General features: G+C 38.7%; 1 protein-coding gene across 4 annotated transcripts in view; it reads left to right on the forward strand.

Moving 5' to 3' along the window:
• The window catches only part of frmd4ba (FERM domain containing 4Ba), a 59,866-nt gene extending 44,393 nt beyond the window's left edge, over nucleotides 1-15,473 (forward strand). For 2 of the 4 annotated variants that reach the window (XM_056253714.1, XM_056253711.1), the window contains exons 12-24: nucleotides 1,606-1,682; nucleotides 2,282-2,420; nucleotides 2,571-2,712; nucleotides 2,809-2,942; nucleotides 3,043-3,159; nucleotides 3,257-3,485; nucleotides 3,701-3,748; nucleotides 4,252-4,375; nucleotides 4,972-5,133; nucleotides 6,415-7,124; nucleotides 7,839-7,959; nucleotides 8,406-8,636; nucleotides 14,182-14,306. In XM_056253714.1, the coding sequence (XP_056109689.1) occupies nucleotides 1,606-1,682; nucleotides 2,282-2,420; nucleotides 2,571-2,712; nucleotides 2,809-2,942; nucleotides 3,043-3,159; nucleotides 3,257-3,485; nucleotides 3,701-3,748; nucleotides 4,252-4,375; nucleotides 4,972-5,133; nucleotides 6,415-7,124; nucleotides 7,839-7,959; nucleotides 8,406-8,634 (2,232 nt within the window). In that variant the 3' untranslated portion in view covers nucleotides 8,635-8,636; nucleotides 14,182-14,306. Of the gene's footprint in view, nucleotides 1-1,605; nucleotides 1,683-2,281; nucleotides 2,421-2,570; nucleotides 2,713-2,808; nucleotides 2,943-3,042; nucleotides 3,160-3,256; nucleotides 3,486-3,700; nucleotides 3,749-4,251; nucleotides 4,376-4,971; nucleotides 5,134-6,414; nucleotides 7,125-7,838; nucleotides 7,960-8,405; nucleotides 8,637-12,867; nucleotides 13,061-14,181 lie in introns of all 4 variants that reach the window. The other 2 variants (XM_056253712.1, XM_056253713.1) reach the window with 2 other exon arrangements.
• Nucleotides 15,474-15,855: the final 382 nt, after the last annotated feature.

A 15,855-nucleotide genomic window follows, 5' to 3' on the forward strand; every position in this document is an offset into this window, starting at 1 on the left:
TCGACATCGACATAAGAAGTATATACTTTTAGTTATTTGTTTTAAATGTCAGAGAAAGGTCAGGGAACTTTCATGTTGTCAGATAGTGAGACATTCCCTGTTGCTGTCGCTTTGGGCTATTTAGTCACTGTGAGAGAGGCATGCTGTTTTCACCAGGAGGTGAAGAGTGCCATGGCCAGCCATTAATGATTACAAGAAAGTTGTAGATTCCTCGCATATTTGCCTTGGGAAGCGTAAGGGAGCAAGCATCCAAACCAACAGGTGATGGATTAAGATTCAGACTGTAAAAATGAGACCCATCAGGAAAAGGAACACAGATTAATGAATAGCTATTGAAGGGTGTACATTATGATCAATGCTCTAAATCCCCTCCCAAAATGAAACAAAAGGAATGCCTATGTCTATGTGTGTGTATTTCAGTGAGAGTAACCTGTTTGTCTAGTTTGACAAGGACAGGAAGCGAGTATCAGAGTAAGAGGGAGGTGACTGTAAAGAAAGAATGAAGTTGCGGAGGTTTAATTACATGTGTGAGTTAGAGTTTCAGAGAGATGATGGCATAGTTGGCAGGCGGAAACAGAGAGTAGTACTTGTACTTAAAGAGAAGTCCTGCTTAAGGTGAGTAAGAGCAAAGTGAGGTGCTAGTGATGTCACAGAAAGGGGGAGGGAAGAGGCGGGGCTCACTTTTCTGAAACTCTTGCAACACCTTTTGGTCTCTTTGAAAGCAGACAAGCGAGTATTGTTCAAGGAAGCCACAACCCTGTGGGAAACTTTAGATCAGGACTATACTAAACCTTTCCAACTATCAAAGGATTTTACTGGCTTACTAACTGATCTGGTAAGGTCCATTTTAAGTTCTTTGAAATTAGAATAAGTTGTCATTATTAGTTTTGTTGTTATTAGACATGACTGTCAGAAATGTGTTAAGTTTTAATATGCTCTTAGCAGTCAAATCTATTGTACGATCCATGTTCGGATCGTATTGTTTCTATGCATATTACTCAGAGCAGAGGTGCATTGGAGCAGTACCTGGTAGGGAGCATTTATTAACATTCCTAGTAAATCCTCACCCCCGCATGCTGATAGTATTTGGATATTGTACTTTCCCTGCCCTAAGCTGGGAAAAGCTATGACGGAGCTCTAGAAAAAAGCTCTGAAAGGATAGTTCACATGAATGGCAGTTGTTTTGGCCATGTTTTTACCACAGACCTGTTTTTCAGTGCTCTCCCTTTAGGGCAAAATTGAGGTACAAGCTCAGTGGACGCTTTGCTTCTGTCGTGCTTAGATTGTATTGGCTTTATACCTGAAGCAATTGTCTCGTGCTTCCAGCTAAATATATCAATATCCATATGATCTAGTCATTGGTTTTGTGAGCGAATTCAGCATATATTGTTTCTAGGAATTAATAATGCATGTTTCCTGATTTGACAGAGAAAGCAAAGAAAAAAATAGCTGAAATAAATACAAGGATGTAAAAGTTCTTGATGAATCTCACAAAGAAATATGCAAATCATAGAAATGAATGCTCAATGAAAATAAATGCTTTTTTTTTTTTCCTGTGTTCCGAATATAGTTCTTGTCTAAATCTCATTTCCTTTTTCTCTGTAGCTCTTTCTGTGGAAACAGCTTGAAAACTTGTATTTCCGTGAGAAGAAGTTTGCCGTAGAGGTCAACGACCCTCAGAGGTGAGAAAATGAGACAAATATACACTAGGTCGAGCCTGACACAAACCAGAATGAGATAGACGGAAGCACTCAATGAGCACAGTTTTTGATTAGTTTTTACTGTAAAACGTTCAGCATTATTTTTACGCTATTAGACTGTAAGACATGGCCTTTGAATAGACTGACTAAGTAAATGTTAGTGATGCAAAGCCTTTTTGACGTAGCTGATGGGTTTCCAACGCTGAACTGAAGCAGTGAAGCAATCGGGTCACTTTACGCTGTAGTAGTAATACAGGCTGGGGTTGCTCTGTAAACAAAGATGATATCACCACTGTACATTGTTACCGTACTAGTGTCACCAACCTGCCTTATTGTCAATTGGTATAAAATATCAGGTAACCCAATAAACTGCTTTATGTAGTAACGTTGAATTTTATTGGTTTTATCCATTTAAGAACTATTTAGTTTGACTAAATCAACCTTTTTTTAAGCATATAGTATTTATCTTTGAATGAAATGCAAAAAATATCCGTTACAGAAACTAACTTTCTCATTGACACTAAATAGGATGAGGAATGTATTTATGGTTGACTTCAATGTGCACATGTGTTAATCCATAGAAGAACAGCTTCTAGACGCACATTTGGTCAGTCTGGTCAGGTCATCCACACGTGGTATGCCAGCCACTCTCTGATCAAAACCATCTGGGTAATGGCAATCAGCCAACACCAGTTCTACCTGGACCGCAAACAGAGTAAAGTGAGTATGCATTAGCATTAGTGCATCTATAATACTTAATACTCATAAATTCAGAAATGCACAAATCATTGCTTTGTCTCTGCGCTGATATCATGCAAAAGTAATTGAGATGATGTCATAACCGCTTCTTCTTCTTTTTTTAACCTAAAGGCTAAAATAACTACAGCAAGAAGTTTGGGTGATATTGCCATGGATCTCTCAGAGACTGGAGCTCCAAGGAACAGTAAGCTGGTCAGCATGGAGAGTAAAGACAAGCTCATCATGGCCAGCAATGGAAGTTTGGTCTCTTCCAGTAAGACAACCTCTTTCATTTATTCCAAGAACAGCCTAATGAACTTTGTCGTTCGAACTGATATCATGATTGAGCTTGCTTTTTCTTTCATTTTAGATTCTGCCGACAATGATGTGAATGAGGAACAGAAGAAAGAGAAGATTGCAGAACTGAAGAACAAACAGAAGAGCTTAAATGAAATTCTGGCACTAAAGGAAGAAGAGCTAAAGAGAATCTGCCTCCGGGAAGCTGTTAGTGGCTTGTCATATATCCATACAGTCTTTTAAGTTTGTCCGTTTAAACCGGCCTATTTTAAGATTTTTCTTTTGCTTTTTATTTTTCTTTGACCAGGAACTTACCGGTGTGTTACCCAAGGAGTATCCTTTGGCATCAGGAGAGAAGCCCCCCACTGTTCGAAGGCGCATGGGAACTGCTTTCAAATTGGATGATCTTTTCCCTTATGATGCGGTAGGTTGTCTCATTTGTTCTTCTCAGAAATGCTGCAAGAACTCCTCGCATTTTGTGTTCTTCTATGCAAAATGAATGGGTTTTTTCCCCCTTGCAGGACCCTCTTTTAAGAAACATGGAGGGCTGCTTTGCGCTCCAGAAGAAGATTGTGGAGGCAGCGAAAAAACTTGCCTATGAAAATGAGCTCTGTAAAACTGTGAAGAAGAAACGCAGGAGAAACCTTCTGGATGCTACCAAAAAACTTCAGGAGATTGAAAATGAGATTAATGGTTACAGAGTGAAGATTGGCAAGGAGCCCACACAAAGAGCTTCTGTCATCATTGCTGGTGCATATCTGGTTTAACGATTACTCATGATTATATAAATGTATTGGTCAAAATATGTGGGACACTGAAAACATGCATGCTTATACTGCGTTTGTAAACTGCACTCTGTTGACAGTTTTATGCTTTACTTGTGATGAGCTAATGTTTTAGGCTAGTTGTAGTAATGGATCATGGCGGCAAGGAAATATTAATTATAATCTTAATTGTTTTTGCAGATGATGTGAACCTTGACAGCCTTTCTGACTGCCTAAATTTGGAAGATGGTGAGTACTGTTGGTGTTGAATTCAGGTACACGACCGTTCAAAATTTTGGGGTTGTTTTTTTTTCTTATGCTCACCAAGGCTGCATGGCAAAAAGCATTTTTCAGCAGTCATTACTCCAGTCTTTAATGTCACATAATCATTCAGAAATCATTCTAATATGCTGATTTGGTGCTCAAGGTATATTTCTTGTTGTCATCAATGTTAAAACAGATGTGCTGCCTAATATTTTTGTGGAAACTTTTTTTTTTTTTTTAAATCAGTATTCTTTGATGAATAGAAAGTTCAAAAGAACAGCATTTATTTGAAAAATAAATATTTTGTAATATAAATGTCTTTACTTTTTTGTCAATAAAACTGAATAAAAGTATTATTTTCTTTTGAAAAAATCTTATTGACCCCAAACTTTTGAACAGTAGTTTATAAATGCCTGTAAGCACTTATTGCTGTAGGCTAGACTCGGTGGGCTAGACTCTCTTCATCTTATTAACTTGTTTTGTCTTAGATGAGCCATCGCAGAGACAACGTTCACGTTCAGTACAGTATTCTCCACGTCCTAACTCGTCAAACTCCTTCACTGCATCATACAATTCGGAGCACGGAAGTGACGACCACCAGAACTATAGCAGGTGAGAGGCCCACCAACCACAGCTCTTTTGGATTAATCTTATGCACTTCTTACCTTTCCCTGCCTCTGGCTGTTGTTTACTTTTGGGCCAGTTGAGCTAGTAGAGACCTGTGATCAAGGAATCAGCCCTGCATTCCAGTCTTCCCTTGCCTCGATTTCTTCCTTCACAGTCTCCTCTTATCAGCCTAAACACTCACAGTGTTAAAAATAGTGCCCCAGGAATAAGCATGTCACTGCTTGACTGCAAAAACTCTAGCAATAATCGCAAAGTGGGGGCGGAAAGGCCATAAGCACACAGGAAAGCTGCTGTGGAAAATCTCACAGGGACAACGGGCATTAATATAATGAGCCAGTGAGGTGGAAGTTCAATGAGACCAAACGGCTGAAGTCTGCCCGTAAAATGAGACGTAATTCAGTCCTTTCTTATTTAATCATTTGTTCCTCAAGAACCATTGAGCTTTTGTATTAGATCTAACTAGGTACAAGGGTGGTATAGGGTGAAAAGTTTTTCTTTACTTCCTTGGAGGCTTTGTATGCGGTAAGAACTCCACCCATGAAGGAAGGTTTGGTAAAGTGTTGTTCTTATCTGTGTTCTAGATTAAATTATGGCGAAGTCCAAGAACCTGTGACCTATATACAGGGAGACACCTTATCAACACACAGCCCCTACCATCAACCCTCACGACAACCCTCAGACTCGCGGAGCATGCCCCCCACCCCGCAGCTTCCCCGCAACGCCTACAGCAGCATCCAGCTCAGGTACAGTACACAATCAACCCTTCTTCATCACCCTCCCACTAACATGCCCCCTGAATGACGATTGTTAAGCACTAAAGACGTTCCATGATCGTAGGAACACTGTCTTTGTTCCTTACTCTGTAAATGTCAGGGATTTCCAGGCTTGGAAAAGTAATGGAAATGTGTAGATCTTAAAAAGCTGTGAATTTGTTTTGTTTTGCTCTGTTCTAAAATAATTAATGGACCCTTTTCACAGAATGTGATGATGCGTTTTAACGGTCGTCAACATCGTAAATCATGCAAAGTTTTTTCAATATATATTTTCTTTTCTTTCCCTTTTTTTTTATGTATGTACATTTATAACACCATACTTTGGTATTATATTACCTTTGCATCAAATGAAAAGAAACTAGTTAATGCTGCTTTGAGGGTTTTTCTAATTCAGCAGCTATGGGAGTGACTGTAAAAATTACATGTTTCTTCTGACTGCCATTATCAGTCTCTCTATTTTTTCCCTCTCTTTTTGAAAGTTGTGAAACCACTACTTTTTCTTTTGCTATTTGAGCAAATGGGAACACACACACACAAAAAAATTTAATGTAGTCTCTCATTTACCGCTATAGAAGTTCACCCAACTAGGACAACTTCCGCTTCTGAGAAACCCGGAAATGTGACAAGTGTTTGTGTACTGCAAAATTGCCACAAACCAGTGTGAAACATTATTCGGTCTTATTAAAGAGTTAGTTCACCCATCAATTTTGTCATCACTTACTCACCCTCATGTTGTTCCAAACCTATATGAGTTTCTTTGTTCTGTTGAACACAAAAGAAGAGATTTTAAAGAATGTTGGTAACCAGACAGTTGATGGCACCCATTGACAATGGCTACAGTCAACTGTTTGATTACCAACATTCTTTAAAATATCTTCTTTTGCGTTCAACAGAACAAAGAAACTCATACAGGTTTGGAACAACATGAGGGTGAGTAAGTGATGACAGAATTTTAATTTTGGGGTGAACTATCCCTTTAATGTACTAGCGTCTCCAGTAAATACAATTGTTTTATTTAAATTATATTTTCTTTTTATTTTATTACATTTACCTTTATGCATTTAGCAGACACTTTTATTCAAAATTATTTGTAATATAAAATGCCAGATTTATTAAACAACTTGATTAGGAAGCAAACTAGAGAAGAGGAGAAAAGCAGAGAAGAAATGTTTTTTTTAGTCTTTTAAAATAATTTTTAGTTATGATTTCGGTATTGTTTTCATGAATTATTTTGCTTCTTCCTGCATGAAGCACTCATTATCGGCAGCGCAGTGGCAGTCTGGAATCTCAGTCCCAGTTCCTTACGGAAAGCGAACCATCCGAGCCTGTCTTCACTATCTCTTCTCCTCGTCGTAGCAACAGCACTGAAATTCTTGACGATGGCTCCTCCTACACCAGCCAGTCCAGCGTGGAGTACTCTGCACCCGGCTGCCATTCCCGTGCCAAAAACCGACATCGGAGGAGGCAGGGCAACATATACGCCAACACAGGAAGCATGCCTAACCTAGCACAGAATGACACACGTGGTTATACATCCCAGCCTCGGCAACAGCCAACCACCACAGCCTATTACGTCACTGGATATCCGCGGTACATGGAACCTGAAGTGTATCCAAATGGACCGTATATGTATGAGACTGAGATGGAGGGACACTATAATGTTAACCCCTCCTACCCCAGACATGACCCTCATGGGAACTACGGCCATGATGAGATAGACGGTTTGGCTCATAACCTTTATGCCACGTTAAGGCCACCAAGGAACCGTCCTCCATCCAGAAATGAGAATTTTGCCAGAAGCATGCAAAGGGCTGAAGTGGTGGAACACTTGCGTGGATGGTACAGCCGACAGAACAAACAACCAGGGTATGATACCTACAGGGGGCCACAGCAAAACCTCGGCTACAGGACCATGTCATCAAGTTATGTACGCAGTGACAGTACAGCTTCCTACTCAACAGGTGAGAAGTGTTGCATAAAAACACCTCCTGTTTCCTCATGTTACAAATACTCCTGGGCTTCAACGGGCGTCTTAAATTGGTGAATCTCTCGAAAACATTTTACACCAACATGAAAAGAATTATGCATAAGACAAAAGAAGCCAATTCTAGGACCATTTGGTGGTTTTCATTGTGACCTTATTGTCAGGGCAATTGAGCACAATTTATCAGTAATGTAATGCAATTTTCTCTTACTGTTTAGACGGAAGGATTTTATTTAAATCAAAATAATTATAAATGATTATCCCTCAAATGTCCTTCTGATATTTTAAATATTTATATCAACATTTATTTTCAAATATAGATGCCAATATTTAGTGAACGCACAATTATTCAATTGTTGATGGCAAATGAGGCTTTCACAAAATTGCTTTAATTAAATGAACACGTGTTTTACGTATTTGCATAGATAGTAAACATTTTCTGTTTTTAATATTTTTATTACAAAAAAAGCTATTGGTAGATTTGAAGCTGTCTTAATGGGCATCTCTTTTTTTTAATCAGCCGATATTTGACCGAAATGCCCACTTGGCAATTTAATCAGCCTAGCTAGTCTAAAACATTGGGTGTTTTGGTTGACTTGAATGCAGAGTCATTTTCTTCTCTCTTGAACAGCAATGTTATCTACGTGAGGTTCTCCTTTATTAATTTCCTTTCATCTTCATGTAATCGCAGTTAGTTCGGGAAACTGGCACAGTCGACCAGTCATGGCAATGTCAGATTATGAAATGCCTCTCACACACCATCACCCCTACGGCTACAACACTGTCCATCACAGCCACCAGTTACACAGCAGGTATGACTCTTCTGTACACCATCGTCCTTTACTGATTAGCTCATTAGCCTTTATCTGAACCGTCTTAACCAAAATGGCATGCTTGGTGATTCTAAAGCGCTGCACAATAAAAATCCCTTAAGACCCATTTTAAATGAGGGTCCCAAGCTCATAGTGGGCTCTTTTGACTTGGCCAGTAAGCACATCCTATAAAACACCTTGAAATGGTCTAGCAACCACCTAGATATTTACACTTTCAAAGAAAATGCTAGTTTGAATAATGTATTTTTTCTTCTTCTTGATGTTTGCCATAGTGTCCACTATCTAGCTGATATGCTACAGTTCATTAGGGCATGTTCAAGCTAACAGCTTGCCTGACACAATGCATCTGGTTAGTTCTGCAGGAGTGCTGGTGCGGTATCTGCTCTCACGCTTTGTTCTCCCTATGACCGTTCTTTCCCTCACAGACATGACTCCAGCTCACACCCTAAACGTGCTTGGCACTACCCTGCCAGCCCTCAGTACTGTCCTCCTCATTTCTCCCAAGCTTGTTCTTCCTCACTCCCTCCTCCTCCTCCTCTTCCTCCATCCTCCTCTTGCTATCAGATGAAGCAGATGGGTTTGTCCCCGCCTCAATCTGGTGGTGCAAGACATGCAAGGGTTAATAAAGCTTCATTTGCTAAATGTAGCCCTTGATAGTAAGTAAAGCGCCAGCCGTGTGGGGTTGCTCTGTCTGTACTCAGCGTGATTGGTGTTTAGTCAGCGTCTCAGGATGTCTGGCTTGTTGTGTGTTGTAAAAATATGACTGCATGGCTTTCTTTCAAATGTGCTTGTGTTTCCTCCAAACAACTTTTAAAGGAGTAGTTCACACTTGTGTACTACTCACCCTTTGCCTCATGTCTTTCCAAACTTGTATAAGTTTCTCTCTTCCATAAATATGCAAATAGAATAACCAGAGTGCTTGTTTTCATAATGGAGCGTCTATTTGTATCCATACGACTTGTGCATTATATTCTGTGTCTTTTGAAGTCACAGTATTCTTCACAAGCTGGAACATTAAGGGTTTTCTTTTCTGCTGACCTATTAGGGTGACCATGTTTTCACTGGCCCCAACACATAATCTACCATTTAGAAGTTTGGAGGTTTTTTTTAAAAGAAATTTTTGCTTTTATTCATCAAGGACGCAATCAATTGATCAAAAGTGTGCCAGTAAAGACACTTATGTTACAAAAGATTTCTATTTCAAATAAATGCTGTTCTTTTCTATTCATCAAAGAATCCTGAAATAATTGATCACTGTTTCCACAAAAATATTAAGCAACTGTTTTCAGCATTGATACAGTTTCTTGAACACCAAATCTGCATATCAGTATGATTTCTAAAGTATCATGTGACACTGAAGACTGGAGTAATGATGCTGAAAATTAAGTTTTGCCATCACATGAATAAATATATTTTTTATATATTCAAATAGAAAACACTTGTTTTAAATGTTAATATTTCACAATATCTCTGTTTTACTGTATTTAGATCAAATAAATGGACCCTTGGTGAGCATAAGAGACTTCTTTAAAAAACTTTTAAAAAGTCTTACTGATCCCGAACTTTTGAATGGTAGTGTAAAAACATAAGTTAGAATTGTATATTACTCTACATTTATCAATTTTTATATATACAGGTCCTTCTCAAAAAATTAGCATATTGTGAACTTTTTTTCCATAATGTAATGATAAAAATTAAACTTTCATGTATTTTAGATTCATTGCACAGCAACTGAAATATTTCAGGTCTTTTATTGTTTTAATACTGATGATTTTGGCATACAGCTCATGAAAACCCAAAATTCCTGTCTAAAAAAATTAGCATATTTCATCCGACCAATAAAAGAAGTGTTTTTAATACAAAAAAAAAGTCAACCTTCAAATAATTATCTTCAGTTATGCACTCAATAGTCAATACTTGGTCGGGAATCCTTTTGCAATAATGACTGCTTCAATGCGGCCTGGCATGGAGGCAATCAGCCTGTGGCACTGCTGAGGTGTTATGGAGGCCCAGGATGCTTCGATAGCGGCCTTAAGCTCATCCAGAGTGTTGGGTCTTGCGTCTCTCAACTTTCTCTTCACAATATCCCACAGATTCTCTATGGGGTTCAGGTCAGGAGAGTTGGCAGGCCAATTGAGCACAGTAATACCATGGTCAGTAAACCATTTACCAGTGGTTTTGGCACTATGAGCAGGTGCCAGGTCGTGCTGAAAAATGAAATCTTCATCTCCATAAAGCTTTTCAGCAGATGGAAGCACGAAGTGCTCCCAAATCTCCTGATAGCTAGCTGCATTGACCCTGCCCTTGATAAAACACAGTGCACCAACACCAGCAGCTGACATGGCACCCCAGACCATCACTGACTGTGGGTTCTTGACACTGGACTTCAGGCATTTTGGCATTTCCTTCTCCCCAGTCTTCCTCCAGACTCTGGCACCTTGATTTCCGAATGACATGCAAAACTGAGCAACAGTCCAGTGCTGCTTCTCTGTAGCCCAGGTCAGGCGCTTCTGCCGCTGTTTCTGGTTCAAAAGTGGCTTGACCTGGGGAATGCGGCACCTGTAGCCCATTTCCTGCACACGCCTGTGCACGGTGGCTCTGGATGTTTCTACTCCAGACTCAGTCCACTGCTTCCGCAGGTCCCCCAAGGTCTGGAATCGGTCCTTTTCCACAATCTTCCTCAGGGTCCGGTCACCTCTTCTCGTTGTGCAGCGTTTTTTGCCACACTTTTTCCTTCCCACATACTTCCCACTGAGGTGCCTTGATACAGCACTCTGGGAACAGCCTATTTGTTCAGAAATTTCTTTCTGTCTTACCCTCTTGCTTGAGGGTGTCAATGATGGCCTTCTGGACAGCAGTCAGGTCGGCAGTCTTACCCATGATTGTGGTTTTGAGTAATGAAACAGGCTGGGAGTTTTTAAAAGCCTCAGGAATCTTTTGCAGGTGTTTAGAGTTAATTAGTTGATTCAGATGATTAGGTTAATAGCTCGTTTAGAGACCCTTTTCATGATATGCTAATTTTTTGAGACAGGAATTTTGGGTTTTCATAAGCTGTATGCCAAAATCATCAGTATTAAAACAATAAAAGACCTGAAATATTTCAGTTGGTGTGCAATGAATCTAAAATATATGAAAGTTTAATTTTTATCATTACATTATGGAAAATAATGAACTTTATCACAATATGCTAATTTTTTTAGAAGGACCTGTATACATAAGAAACTAATTTAATATGTCAAATGTTAAATTTTCTTTATAAAGAAAGCAATAATAGCTGGTATAATAATTACACAGGAAACTCTGAGATGGCCATTAACTTAAACAATTTTGCTGGCAAATTATCCAATAATTTTATCTAGTTCACGTAAATTGCACATTAAAACCAAATGTTTAAGTGTTTAAGGCTGTGGTTCTCAAACCTGTCCTGGAGGACCCCCAACACTGCACGTTTTCTTTGTCTCCCTAATCAAACACACCTGATTCAACTAGGGCTGGGTATTGATTCAGATGTTCAAATTCGATTCGATTTCGATTCACTAGCTCACAGTTCGATTTGATTCTCGATTCGACTATAATGAATATAGATGTAATACAAATCTCAGTCTAAATATCAGTTATAATTTTTTAGACAATTTTTTATTACATTGATCTCACCTAAATGTTCGTTTTTACAATGGGGTAATTTTTTTTTGTTAAGAGTTTATGCAACACATGGAAGCTTGTTTTCAATCTTTGAATTAAATTGAAAAAAGTAGCACAAATAAATACAATAGAAAAAGAAAAGTTTTTTGGGTAGGTCAGAAATACTACAGAAACTGAATAAAGTAATCCAATTTAAAATAACACTGGATAGTCTTTTAGTCCTGACTGAATTAAATACATAGGCTATTAATTCTGATTCCTTACAATTAATGCTATATGATGTTGTTTTGACAACAAAATTAATGACAGACACATATGGCTGCGTTCACTTTAAGAACTAGTGTACTGTTTCATTATACTGTCTGTCACACGTGTTTTATGCTTATTTAAGACATAACCGAGTGTCTTTACGAGGTTACTCACCAAGACCAGAGTTTTTACATCATTTTGCGTGTTTTTAACTGTTAAAGCGATATAATCCACGAAAAAGAACTTTTGTTACTGGCGAGCTGTTTGTGAGGCGGATTTAGGCTGTATGTGCACGCAATGAAAAACATGCACGAGTGCGCAGGATAGTTTAAAATTGCTTGAGTGTTTAAACTGGTAAAACTTAAAAAAGACGTGAAAATGATAAACGTTAGTTACGATGCACTGCTGGCCCGATTGTGCAAGTGAATTATGTCCCGACTCCTAAACACGAGTGTGTATCGACGCCAGCAGCGCTTGACGCTTGCCTTGTGCAGAGTGAGAAGACGCAGCACCGCGAGCCCTGGATATGGAAAAAATCGATTCGTGGCCGTTGAGAATCGATTTTAAATCGACCACATTTTAAAAAACGATTAATCGAGAAATCTATTTTTTTTTGCCCAGCCCTAGATTCAACTCATCAGCTCATTATCTCATGGGCGTCCTCCAGGACAGGTTTGAGAACCACTAAGGCATAAAAATACACATACATAAATAACAAATGTAAAATACGGTAATGCAGCGCCGGCCCTGCTTCAGTCCGTTATGACTAAAGACACTTTACAAAATGGCATTTATGAGTTCCAGAAAGAAAGTCATACGTGTTTGCAACAAAATAAAGAGTGAGTAAATGGCCAAATTTTTTATTTTTGGGTGAACTTTCCCTTTAAGCATCAATATACATCAAGTCGTCGTCTCTCTTGCTGTGTGTAATGAGCACACATGAACACTTATCTATTTGGTCCGACTGACTACTGCTTACCCTTCCTCCCAAACCAGCCCTGACCCCCATCTGCTGGCTCCGCATCCTGACCCTCTAATGGACAGATACCCACCCGAGTACGGGTGGATGACTCCGGGCAGGAGAAGCCCATTGCCTGTACCTTTAGAGGTGCCTGGTGCTGTTGCCAGTGGTTATGACCCGGAATACTTTTACACTCATTGCTAGTGACAGACAACACGTAGAACAGTGGTGAGATATGAAGGACTCGCATTTGCCTCTCTAACTATAATGGCGAATCACTTCGGGGTTAACAAGACTGCGGTTACAGTCTTTTCCACAGCACTTTCTACCGCTTACTCACTGGTGATGGGATGGTTGTGTGTTTTCTTCTAAAAAAGGGTGAACTATCATTTTGAGGGGAAGCATGTGACCCTGCGCTTCATGTTTTTGATTTCTGTGTGCAAGTTATGACAAGTATACGTGTGTGCTTTTGTATGGTCTGCTTCAGGTGTGAGTCTTTAACACTGTTCAGTGATGTTGTGTCTCACTCAATCTACTCAACACGTTGACATGCAATAATCAAAAACAATCATCAATTTGGAAACTAGGCCAGTTTCTTGACTAGATATACTGAATCCCTTTGCACACAATGCTGAAAAACCAGCTGCACAAGAAGTTATTTTTGTAACATTGTTCCTGCAAAACCATTGACCCTGACTCTGGTTTTCAGTATATCTGGTGTTGTATTTATATACTACACTGCACGGCCAAAATAAAAGTCACTGTTTGGATTTATATAGGTAAATGCTTAAGAGTCTATGATTGGACCAAAATTGGTGCACTTCTTGATGGAAATAAATGTTGTGATGTTATTTCCATCAAGAGGTGCATCAAATTTTGGTCAAGATCTTGTATTGACAATGCAAGAGTCCAGCACTCTGTTAAGTCTCCTCCAGAACATCCCAAAGTCTTTCAATGAGTTTGAGGTCTGGACTCAGAGGTGCCAATTCATGTGTGAAAATGATTCTTCATGCTCCCTCTTAACCATTCTTTCACAATTTGAGCCTGATGAATCTTGACATTGTCATGCTGGAATATGGCCATGATGTGTCTTACATGGTTTAGAAATGAAAAGCTACACACTCCATCAATTAGAGTTTGAAAAACTGTTGCCAAACAGTTCATAGACTCAAATCATAGACTCTTAAGCATTTGCCTATTTAAATCCAAACAGTGACTTTTTTATTTTTTTGTCGGGCAGTGTATGTTCCACTGGGGTTTAAAATATTCAATAAATCAGTGTATTTGTAAGTCATTGTCCATATTTCCTGTAGATTATTAAAACATTTTATTCTCTTTTCTATTTGCAGGTCCTATATAGACGTGAGCCACCACGATTCACACACGAGCAGCCCAATAGACAGCAGTTTTGACTCTGAAGACCAGCAGACGCTGCATTGGCATGAGGACTCGAAACCTGGAACCATAGTGTAGAAGAGACTGAGAGAAACTGTTTCCTGTTCACTCTCATGTGCCTTGTTCTCATCCCATTTGCTTATTAATAGCAATGAATTCCAAAGTTAGGAATGTTGCCGGACAAGAGCCTTAAAACATGCGTGTGAAGATGATCCTGCTAGACGACATGAAAGGACAATTGCTCTTCGTGAACAAACTATGGGATAGCACTTTGCCTAAAAGACAGCTGCTGTGGAAACTTATGGTGCTGTGGGCAGAATGAACTGGGGACATTGTCTAAGCCTCAATACACTCTGTGACATTGAAGGATATTGCAACTTTAATATTTCATCAGGCACAAGCTAAAAATGATATGAAGGATTGAAACCAGATTTTTCTCTTGTGCAAAACCCTCACCAAAATATTCCACAATGCTTTTTCACACTTGGATTTTTAGTGTTGCTGATCTCCTCTTTTATCGACAAACTTTTACAGTGTTTTTTATGTTCATAAACCAAAATGCGATGTGATGGTGCAACAACAACTTTTTCATTCAGTATTTTCACTCATCACTTTCGGTTTAAGTGCATTCACAATAACAGGAATCATTCTTTTCTGGCTTTGTACTGGGCTTTACACCTGTGTACTATTTCAATTTGGTTCACAACCAGCAATGCTGTTTTTTAACAGTGCACAACTAACATTTGGACCAGTCACAAGAAGAATTTGTTTTAGCACATGCCAAGTACTAGTAAATCATGCCTGTCAACATTCTACTTTGCGTCAGACATTGCCAAGTATTCAGTTAGTTTTCTAATACTGTTAAATGGTTTGGAACAGCTCTAATAATTGAAACATGATTACATGGGAGTATAATTGTTTTAATACTGTCACTAACAATTAGTCCGGTACAATAGTTGTTACCATTTACTGCACTTTTATACCCTAATGGACTTTTGCTCACTCGGAAAGATTGGAAACCGTGACCGAGCACACTGCGTCTCTCTTTCTCTTCAGAAGGGAACTGTATATGTATTTGTAAATACTGTACAAACATTTGATACATTTTTCACCTTTTAGAGAGATTTGTTTTTATCATTTTGAAAGATTTTGTTTTGAAAGCATATAATATATAGTTTGGAGTTATCAAGCTGGTTCTTAGTAATTTGTCTAAAAAAAATTCATTGGAATTAAAAAAGAAAACCAACATGCATTGCCCTTGTTTTTTGTCAGTTTTGAGCATGAATGATTTGATGAGCGTTTATAATAGTAAATATAACTTTCTTATGGGTTCACAAGGAAATACCACCTGCTGAGATGCAATAAGGAAATTGCGAGCTTGACTGAGCTTGCAGCTTTTAACATTAAGCAACCATAAGGACTATTAAGAATGCAAAAAATTTACATGTTTACATATTTTTTTACAGACTGCCCAAAAAAAACAACTTACAAGTAGTAGTACAGGTGATTCATTATAAATTTGTCTTTGTAGTTGAAATATTTAGTTGAATTAAAGTTCTCGTGAAAAAACAACCACTTGCATTACAGCTGCACACTCAGTTTATTTTCCATCACTTCAGAGAATTACT

The sequence above is a fragment of the Rhinichthys klamathensis genome, unplaced genomic scaffold (assembly GCF_029890125.1).
Source record: "Rhinichthys klamathensis goyatoka isolate OS25496 unplaced genomic scaffold, OSU_Roscu_1.1 h1tg000109l_1, whole genome shotgun sequence".
NCBI classification, from domain to species: Eukaryota; Metazoa; Chordata; class Actinopteri; order Cypriniformes; family Leuciscidae; genus Rhinichthys; species Rhinichthys klamathensis.